Below are 10,105 nucleotides of genomic sequence, written 5' to 3'. Positions count from 1 at the left end.
CTTGCTACTGTGCTTTCTGTTGACAAAAAAACAAAGACGAAGAAGAAAAAAAAAAGAGAAAAAAGATAAAGAATGAGATGCTTTCTGGGTATGTTTCCTATGACCTTGCGCTTGACACAGAAAAAAAGAAGAAAACAAAAAGAAAAAGCAAACAGAGTCCAGAATTGTTTCTGGCGTGTGTGGATGAATATCTGTGGTGTACCCGGTCAGTCACAATGCTCCTTAGGTGCTGACCTCAAGTCTCTTGCTACCGAATGTCATCTGATGTTGTCACAGACATTCCATCCCAACAATTCAGAGTGTTTGCGCTGGCGACGGTTGGATGGGTGCTGTGCCTGCAAATTTTTAAAAAACAAAACAAAAAAATGCAAACCACAGAAACGACTCCCAATTCACAAAAATAACTCCCTAAACACACACACACACACACACACACACACACACACACACACACACACACACACACACACACACACACACACACACACACACACACACACACACACCTTTTACAGTGAATCTGTATGCCCAACACTGTATGTCCTTGTAGCCACTGTTTGATACAGTATGTCTGTACGTGTATCAACATCACTGGTGGTTCCAGTGAGGACTTGGCCCTGAGGTCTCTGATTACAAATCTGCTCTTTTGCCTCCCCCCCCCCTTTTTTTGTAACAAACTACCGCATACTTTGTGGTGTTGGAGGCCATTAATTAAGCTGAACACACACACACACACACACACACACACATACACACACACTTAACCCAAGCTCCCACAACCTATCCTCCCATTTAGAGTGGGAGAGAGAGAGACAGAGAGCGATACACACACAACAAAAAAATTCAGAGATTTGAGAGGCCAAGTTGTAAAATATGTTGCTCTCTGGAAAGCATGGAAATCAGATCATCTGCGTTCTGGCTCCAGCTGTGGCGCAGCTGCCATGAGCGGGGCCGCTGACAGCTTTTGCTGGGCCCGGGACAAAGTCAATCTGAAAGGGGCCCCTACCCAATACATATAATGCTAGGGGAACCCAATTCTGGGCCCCCCTATCTCACTGGGCCCGGGACAACATACCCCTTTGTCCCCCCGCTGTCGGCGGGCCTGGCCATGAGAATGATGGAGCTAGACACTCAGGACCTGGAGCCGATTTCACGGAACGCTTTGCTTTCCATGGCCGTAGTCATATAGTCCACTACTACTACTACCCACAGACATCCAGACCAGGGATGTCTTTTAACATTGAACTAAACTGCAGACAGACACCATAAAGGCTACAGGGTCTTGACAATTTTTTTTGCCATTTCTCTTCAATCGACCACGATCTCAATCTCGATCTCTCCCCCATCCTCCAGATCAAGGCGCCGAGTTGTTTTATTTGCCTGTTGTGCTAAGCTGAATTAGTTAACTGGCCCCACCCTCTCCCTCTCTCTCTCCCGTTCTCTCTCTCTCTCAGAACCAGACCCCTAGTGTCAACATCTGGAGTGGAATGACATACGTACATTTAATGGCATGTGTGTGTGTGTGATTCTCGCTCGGTGCATTTTAAATTTGACACCAAAACTCAATGATGGACATTTTTTTCCCTTTCTTCTCCTAGTACGTAGTTGTGAGCCAGTATGGCTGGGCGCGGGGCTCAGTGGCAGGTGTGCGTGTCTCTGGTGGGAGGGGCGGAGTGCAACTGGGGAGCAGCAGAGCCGGAGAGTTGGAGCGAGACGCTGCTCTGAGCCAGGCCACTTCCTCAGGATGATGGCTTCCCCAGAGCAGGAAGACAAACACTCCTCCTCCTCCTCTCTCTCTCTCTCTCTTTCCCCATCTCTCTCGCTCTCTGTCTCTGTCTCACTCTCTGCCGGTCTGTCTGTATGTCTGTCTCGGTCTCTCTCTCTGTCTGTCTGTCTATCTTTCTCTCTCTCTCTCTCTCACACTCACTCACTCTCTGTCTGTCTATCTTTCTCTCTTTTTCTCTCTCTCTCTGTGCCTCCCTCCTTCCCTTTCATAGTTGCACTGCCTGGCTCACAGATGCACTTCGCCACTTAAGGCCTCTGAAACGAACCATCCCCAAAATCAGACATTTTAAGCGATCCCCTTGGCTTTTTTTTTTCCAAGGATTGAGTTGATACTGGTAAGTTCAGCAAGAGGTGGAACGGAGAATAGATTTCTCTCTGCCTGTCTGAATGATACAGTCAGTACAAAAGAACTGCCCTTGAAATACTTCAAGAACTGCAACTCTGAAGAGAAAACTCTTTGAGATCTTCATGCTGCTCTGTGGACGATCAGCTCTGAAAATGGCAAGAAATTGAGCAAAATGCTACTATTTGTAATGCACACATACATGTAAAAAAAGATGTGTTGTTTGAAGTACGAGGACTTCAAGTTGCACGTACTTGTGGTTAGCCACTGAATAAACAATGTGTGGATAGCAGACACCTCCCCACTCATAGTATTGTATCAGTATTTTAGCTTTACTGTTGGCACCTTGACCCTTCCTCTGGGCACATTATCCCTCACACAAACCTTGCAGTAGCTTTTTGTCTGGTTGTAAAAAAAAGAAAATAAAGATGTGAAATTAGCTCAGCTTTTCAGTACAGTATAGGAAGTCCTGTTTTCTCGACAGTGTGTGTTATGCTTGTTTGATCCGTCTGCGTGTGTTATAGCCTACTGCCTGAATAGTGCTCGTTATAGCTACAAAGTCATCGGACCATTTTGTCACCACATGAAAATCTGGTCTCAATCACAGTCCCCCAACTGCAGCATGTATAAGGCCCGCCCTCTCTCCGTGTGTCTTGTGATTGACAGTTAGATGAACCACTGAACACTCTGGGGAGACACGGTGTGACAGAGTCTAAAGTCAGGGTCAGTCTCACTCCTCCTCCTCCTCTTCCTCCTCACACCCTCCGCCCCCACCTGCCTGTCCGAAGGGAAAGGCCTCTTCCACACACGTCAGAGACACGACAGGTTGTTTTACTCTGTTTGTTTGTGCTCTTCCTCCTCCTCCTCCTCCTCCTCCTCCTTTGCTCTTCTCTCCTCCCCTCATCCATCCATTCATCCATCCATCCATTCGTGGTCTCTCTGTTTGGTTTCTTTGGAACCCTCTGAAGTGCTGCTGCTTCCTGTGCTTTTGACTCTGGGTTTTGGACCAGCCCTGGTCCGTCTGGCCGTAGAGCTCGTAACGCTTCTGTGTGTGATGTTACCATATGCCTTACATGTTTTCCAGGACTAATAAATAAGCATAACAAAAAAATGTTATTCTCTGAAAAGACTGTTTATTTCACATAGCTATTTCCACAACATGATTCAGTATCATGTAAGCCTATAGCCTATATAGCTGCTCTTCCAAAATGATTGTTTCTATTAACATGAGATTTTTGCATTTTCACAACTTCAAGTGAACAAATGTGTTCCTTTTACCGTTGAATAATCATTTGGTAACATGTCATTAAAACCAGAATTAACATTTTGATTGAGACACAAGAGGAAATAATAATCGTCTACCCTCTGAAGCACCTTTCATCACTCACACTTGGAAGATTCACAATTTCCTCTTGGAGATGAGTGATAACAACACTCGTAAATTTTAACAATAAGACTTAATCAATTGTAATCTCTTTGTGAAATGATTCAGATAATAATAAAATTCTTCTAAGACGTGGTGAAGGACTCAATATAGCCTAGTGTTTATCAGTGTCATTTATATTTGTACATGTAGAGTGTAAACAATAAGTGAAAGTCCATCTAGGAAACTCCCATGGTTGTTGTGACAGTACTCCACAACACACAGAGCTCATTGTACACAACAAAATTGCTTTCATGCCTTACCCATAAAAGGGGGGAGCCCCAAACGGTGTGCCAAGGCAGCAGTGCGGTGGGATGGTAGTGGTACCATACCTCAGTCATAGAGGAAGATGGGGGAGTGTGCTTAATTACTCCCCCCAACAACCTGGGTCGACTCGGGAGACAAATTGGCAACCTTTGGGTTACAAGTGTGACGTCCTACTGTAACTGTTTACCCATGACCCATGCCCATAATACATACATAATACAATAATACAATGATCACATACTTTGTGGCCACAATAAGTATTGCAACTATGGCTGCTCATCGAAACTGTACGGAATATTGCCATATTTGAATATTTACCAAGTGATACATTAATATTTACTACTATGACTACATGGAGATCCACCTTTTCGTGTTGGCCTATGAAAAATACACATCTCCTAGTCACAATGAATACTTAGAATTTGATGGTGGTGGTAATTTTGAATGAAAAAGGTAACATTTATGAATGGGCAGCATGAATTCTGGAAATGAATCACTAAAAAATATTACACAGTGCATCTTTAAGACAGAACATCCATGTAGTGTTAACTAAATGTTCAAGTGATGGTGTTTTAAATGCCTATATCTCCAAAAGACGCAGCATACATGGAGTCATCTACTACCACCCCTCCTCTCTATGGGTGCATTCCAATATGCGACCTTGCTTCCTCCACTTGTGCTTGTGGCCTCGTACCAGGAAGTAATATGTCATGATGACATCACTGACAACAGCATTATATTTCAATATCTTGCAAAAGCTCAATTGTAAAGTCTTTTTCTCAATTTCAATTGGGATGGTGAATGAAAAACAGTCCCCCAAAAGTTGTTGTAGCTAGGCTGACAGCTGGGAAACTATTGTTTTCTCAACGGAGGGGCCAGGAGGTGGGACGAGGCCACAAGCACAAGTGGAGGAAGCAAGGTCGCATATTGGAACGCACCCTATGTCTCTGGAGACCAAGTGTTGTATGTGTAAGTAGAGGTTGGTAGAGCAGGTGGTGAGCACACTACACCCTTACTCACATTGTGTCAAGTTGGACATCTGACAAAGTGATAGCGGATCCACTGCGCTTTCTGTGCAACTTGACTGGACTGTGCTGGCCTGGACTGAAACGAAAAATGCCGTGCCAACGTTCTCATGCCCATGGACTGCACTGGGATAGAAACACAGCCTGGGCATTTTTGGCATAGACCAGCCACTTATACTGCTCTGCTCTCCCTCCCTGATTGGTTCAGGCCACTGATATTAAAGATATCCAAAGGGCCACCCCATCTAAGGGCTGATCTTTATATATATATAAAAAACTAAAAACAGTGTCTGTCTCTGGGTACGGTCGGCCCACCAGGAAAATGTCCTGCACGCCAGCTGTCCAGTCCAACCCTGCTCGAGCCTGTGCCATGCACTTCCTAGTGCCCAGTCTGCCCACTCTTCTCATGGTGACCTGCCTGGTGCCAGCTCCCATGCCCATCTGACTTATGTTGCCTTTTTCCATGCCTGCTGCCATGCTTCCTCTTCTTCTTCTCATGCCCGCCGCCACTCCCACCGTGCCCACTTTTTACATGCCCGCCACCCCTCTCCTGCCCAGCAGTTCCGTGTCTATGGTGGGTATGGTGGTGGGTGCTGCTTCTATGCTGTCCACTCCTGTGCCCACCCCCAGCAGTCCCGTGATTGTTATTAGACGAGTGGCCGTCCCGACTCCTGTGCCCGCTGTCGACATGCACCCAACCCTGGTGGTCCACCACCACGTCGTGTCCTCGGTGGTCGTCCGTCACACAGAGGTGACAGACAAAGCTGTGATCCGTGCGGCAGTATCCCTCCAGCCTCTTGCCGTGTCTGGAGCAGAACTTCACCTGGTGCTCCGAGGGATCGATCATCCTGTGGCTCTGTCCCGGGTGCAGGCCCTCGTGCAGCCTGAGGTGCGTCTCGCAGTACGAGGCGATGCACAGGCACGTCCTGACGGCCCTCTGCTTCCTGCCCTCCGAGCACACGTCGCAGCCCACGTCCCCCGGCCCCGCGTAGCAGCAGGGACCCCCCGGTGGGGGCGCCACTGCACGCAGGCTGGTCCTCTTCAGCCTCTCCACCACCTCGGCGAACATGGTGTTCTTGTTGAGCACCGGCCGGGGCTGGAAGGTCTGCCTGCACTGGGGGCAGCTGTAGGCCGCCACGGCGCCCCGTTTGTGGGTCTCCTCCTGGTCCCAGCAGTCCCTGATGCAGCCCATGCAGTAGCTGTGTCCGCAGGGAATGGTCACCGGCTCCTCCAGGGGGTCCAGGCACACTGGGCAGCTGAAGGGGTCCTGGTCCTCTAAAATGGTGTCCGCCGTTTTAGCACAGTCCTCCATGATGTGGTAACATGTGCTATTTAGTTAAGAGAGAAGTTATTTTGTTGGTCGTATGTCCTCCAAAGCAACCATCCCGGCAAGGACTTCCTGGTTGTGTGTAACAACAGCTGAGATCGCCAGAGAGGCTAGGCTGTGACAGTACGCCAAGGGGTGTGGTTAACTCTGGTTTAACTAGTTGGGTAAGAATCTTCACTGCCTGAAGCCAATCAATGCATACCACATTCTAGAAATCTGATTCTTTCGAGAAAATGCCTGCAGTGGTACACCTCCACAGAAGCTCACGGTGCTTGCCATGTGAGGATGGGTAATAGTCTTCTCCACACAATGCTGATCATAAAAAAATACACTTAGCTTTCAAACACAACTGAAAGAACACAGAGGTGTGGCTTACCAATTGAAAAAAAACATAGGCAATGATTATTTCAGTATTCTTTATTTTAAATATAGAGCAAACCGTACTCTGTCAGAGTACTCTATCACAACAACACAAGTACTTTGTCACAGAGATCCCAGGAAGGGTTAACCACTCTCACAGTAGCCTGTGTAAACACAAACAACATTTGCCTGTCAGATTATTGTGGTGGAGAGACCGATCCGTCTCCGACCACAGCAGCCGACCCAGCAAAGCAGCACAGCAGCACAGCAGCCGACCCAGCACAGCAGCACAGCAGCACAGCAGCCGACCCAGCACAGCAGCACAGCAGCACAGCAGCAGAGCAGGAAGGCAACATTACGCATTAAGGATCCAGAAGGCACGAGAGAGGCTAAATAAGGCCACCACTGGCTACAGTCGGTCTCTGATGATGACATACCAGGCCCAACGCTGAGGCGAAACAGGCCCTCATAATTAAGACTCCTTAAGGGTACAGCGGTGGATAAAAGAAGAGCAGGAAGTGACACACGTGGCCATAATCTGTCTGGTTTTCCCCATTTGTTTTGTCTATTTGTCACATCACCAAAAGAACCCTCAGCGTTAGAGACATGCACCCACACACGATACAAATAGAGAGAGAGAGAGAGAGAGAGAGAGAGAGAGAGAGAGAGAGAGAGAAGGAACCACTCAAGTTCCATTAGGGTGAATGACTTTCGCACTGTTTGCTTGTGACAGCACGAGGCTGGAAGGGAGCACGCATTGCATGCAAGGCTACTCATTCAAGCATTTTCATTACACGGTGACAGCCTTAGCGCTGCCACTGCCAGCAACAGTATGGCTGCCAGCAACAGTATGGCTGCCAGTGCAGCGGTAGAGAAAGAAGTCTTGGTACGGGAATACAGCAGCACTCAGGTGATGTTCAGGCCAGTAGGGCTGCTTCTAGGGCATGGGTTGGGTGGATTCTCACAGGCCTTGGCTCCTTAGGGAGTGTGGGATCGCCCCCTATTGGATGTTGAAGTGACTGCATGCGTGATCAGACTGCACTTGAGAACCCTGTCAAACCTTTGATAAATCTCAATGACCTTTAGAACTTTAGAGTTATGTCTGAAAACAACATGCAGGAACACAGGGAAAATGTAGGGTGATCATTATCGCGAATCACGTAAACTGAACGCCCAAGCCTTTTACTTTACAAAATCACAACAGGAGCTCTGAAGTGCCCTTTGTCCCCAACCACATGCTGAAATACAGACAATATTTCACAGCTGTATTGCATGCATGTTAATTTCTCTGGACAATGTAGTTAACTGCGGTGATTAGGAGCTTTGTAAGACATTGACTGTCTATTCCGTAGATAGTCTAGAGTGTCCAATGCACTGTTGCGGCTATGGTTATCTGGCGATCTAGACCTCCTCCATGCTCTGAGGCCTTCTGGACTGGTCTCCTCGCTGGCCCTCCTCTCCAGAGTCCCCCTCCTCCACTCTGGCAGTGGTCTCCCCGAATCCTGCCTCCTCCTCCATGGCTCCTCGGAGGATGCCCTCCTCCTCCAGGGGCCTGCTGGCATCGCCTGTTGTGCCGTTGCTGCCCGTTCTTCAGACTTTTGGCGTCTCCATTGATGATGCTGACTGCCGCCATCTCGACATGTTGCTTCATGCTCATATGTCTCTTCGTCCACAGCTTCGCCCCAAGACACTTTGCTTGACGAAACCTTCTCTGTGACTAGAGACTTACGAGCGCCACTTTCAATCTCTGTGAGCAAAAGTTATGTGACTTTAATTCAAAAATATTCATTCATAAAATATTGTACTCAGTATTTAAACATTTATGAACCCACAAAGAATTGTAGGATAATATTCCACACAGACTATTAACAATATTATATTATTATTATATTATAAAATAAAAGGAAGATAATAAGAAATCATTTTACCCTCTTCAGAGAACTTGTCTATCTCCTGCTTGCAGAGGTCCTCTAGTTGCTTTTGCAGGTCAGAGATATTTTTGTTTAAGTACAAAAAGGAGTTGCATTTGTCGGTGATAATGATACTGGCTGGATCCTCAGACACAGTAGGGGCACACAAAGATGAAAATTTCTGTAAAAAATGCAGGAAAGATGTTCAATGACAGTGGATAGCAGGCACTCTGGAGTTGCTGCAAAAATATTGTGCCCCTTTTTTGGCGGTGGGGGGTAATAGGACAGTTGAAGAGAGACAGGAAATTAGCGTGGAGAGAGAGACGGGGAGGGCTCAGGCCCTATATATTCTCTCCATTTTAGATCACAACAGGCTACACACATGCACTTGTTTTATAATAAAAAAAATTACTAGTATACAATAACACAACGGAAGATAATAAGATGAGGCACCAGAACAAAAGCGATGTGGTCGTCCATGTCCGCCAGCCTCCTCATCTCGGAGGCTCTCTCCTCCCTCTCCTTGATGTCCCTCTCCACCTCCTCCAGGAGCCCAGTGGCTCTCCTCAGCTCAGCCTCCTCCTGGTGCCTGATCAGCTTCGTCACCTCCGCACACCTCACCTCTGCAGAGCGGACCAGCTCCGAGAACGCACGCTCACACTCCTCCACGGACACCTGGGCTGACTTCTGTTTCAGAAAGAGAGGGGACAGTCATGTAAACCCACTGGAGATGCATTTTTGTTGTTTACACACACACACATACAAGCTTGTTGGAGTGGGACAGGGCTATCTAGGCGTGTCATCCTGGACTGGACTGATCCATTGTTTTGTGTTGCTGTTGTGCTGAGCGTGTACCTTGAGCAAGTCCATGGCTTTCCTCAGGTCCTGCGCCTCCATCTGCTTTCTCTGGAGTCCCTCCTGGGACTTCAGCTGGGCCACTCCCAGCAGCCTCTGTGAACACATTCATCATACAGGGCCTGCAGTCATGCACTGAGAAACTACAGCAGAGTAACTCAGTCGGGAGGTCATTAAATGGTGCTGGGGAAGTTTAGCTGTCTTTATTACAAACTGTAAACCACACCTTTGACAGGTTATGTGGCTAGGTTGAAGGCTACAGCAAAAGCTTTCAATGAGTCAATGTTTCGTTGTACACGAAATAGATCAGATTAAAGAAATAATGGCAGTGATGGTGGGCATGGAAATTGATTATGATTAACAATTAACTTAATCAAATTATACTAAATTTATTTGTATATACATTTTAAGTCCTATAAGAAGGCCTAAATAGCCTGCCACACTGCACACATAAAATCAGATTAAAGTAGCAGTGATTAGCATGATTTGATCACCAACTATGAATGTCCTTTATTGAATGAATGATTTCAGTGTTAAGAAAGGATAAGTCCTCAGTATCATGCGTTCAATGAGGGATCACCTGCTTTTCAACGCACTCCGCAACTGACACGGTATCATGACCCTTGTGGCTGCCCATGGCGCAGAGGTAGCCTAACAGATGAACTGGGAGTCGGTGGTACAGTAAACCTCCAGTAGCTTTTCATGTTCGGAGCAGACGCTGTCCTTAATATTTGCGTTGGCGTTGACAACCTTGTGCTTGTTTCCAGCGAGTAGTTTATTATGAAGGTGAATGTGGGATTCACAATACGA

General features: G+C 47.1%; 2 protein-coding genes across 2 annotated transcripts; both read right to left on the bottom strand.

Moving 5' to 3' along the window:
• Positions 1 to 4,707: 4,707 nt before the first annotated feature.
• Positions 4,708 to 6,207, bottom strand: si:busm1-163l24.4 (uncharacterized protein LOC368754 homolog). Its single transcript, XM_063214462.1, has one exon. It carries the CDS (start codon positions 6,153 to 6,155, stop codon positions 5,223 to 5,225), a length of 933 nt encoding a protein of 310 aa, XP_063070532.1. The 5' UTR covers positions 6,156 to 6,207; the 3' UTR covers positions 4,708 to 5,222.
• A 384-nt stretch (positions 6,208 to 6,591) lies between these two features.
• Positions 6,592 to 9,954, bottom strand: LOC134435604 (uncharacterized). Its single transcript, XM_063184677.1, has 5 exons — positions 9,876 to 9,954; positions 9,296 to 9,391; positions 8,894 to 9,127; positions 8,459 to 8,621; positions 6,592 to 8,277 (listed from the first exon to the last, which is right to left on the bottom strand). The coding sequence occupies exons 1-5, from the start codon at positions 9,930 to 9,932 to the stop codon at positions 7,832 to 7,834; spliced, it is 996 nt and encodes a 331-aa protein (XP_063040747.1). The 5' UTR covers positions 9,933 to 9,954; the 3' UTR covers positions 6,592 to 7,831.
• Positions 9,955 to 10,105: the final 151 nt, after the last annotated feature.

Source organism: Engraulis encrasicolus, chromosome 2 (genome assembly GCF_034702125.1).
Source record: "Engraulis encrasicolus isolate BLACKSEA-1 chromosome 2, IST_EnEncr_1.0, whole genome shotgun sequence".
NCBI classification, from domain to species: domain Eukaryota; kingdom Metazoa; phylum Chordata; class Actinopteri; order Clupeiformes; family Engraulidae; genus Engraulis; species Engraulis encrasicolus.
The sequence above is the reverse complement of the archived record's forward strand: the minus strand, read 5'-3'. Positions and strand labels throughout refer to the sequence as shown.

Coding starts and splice junctions, on each gene's coding strand:
- si:busm1-163l24.4 (XM_063214462.1), bottom strand. CDS start 6,155: ATGGAGGACTGTGCTAAAACGGCGGACACCATTTTAGAGGACCAGGAC.
- LOC134435604 (XM_063184677.1), bottom strand. CDS start 9,932: ATGGGCAGCCACAAGGGTCATGATACCGTGTCAGTTGCGGAGTGCGTT. Junction 9,392..9,875: donor CGGAGTGCGTTGAAAAGCAG/GTGATCCCTCAT, acceptor ATGTGTTCACAG/AGGCTGCTGGGAGTGGCCCA. Junction 8,622..8,893: donor ACCACATCGCTTTTGTTCTG/GTGCCTCATCTT, acceptor CATTTTTTACAG/AAATTTTCATCTTTGTGTGC.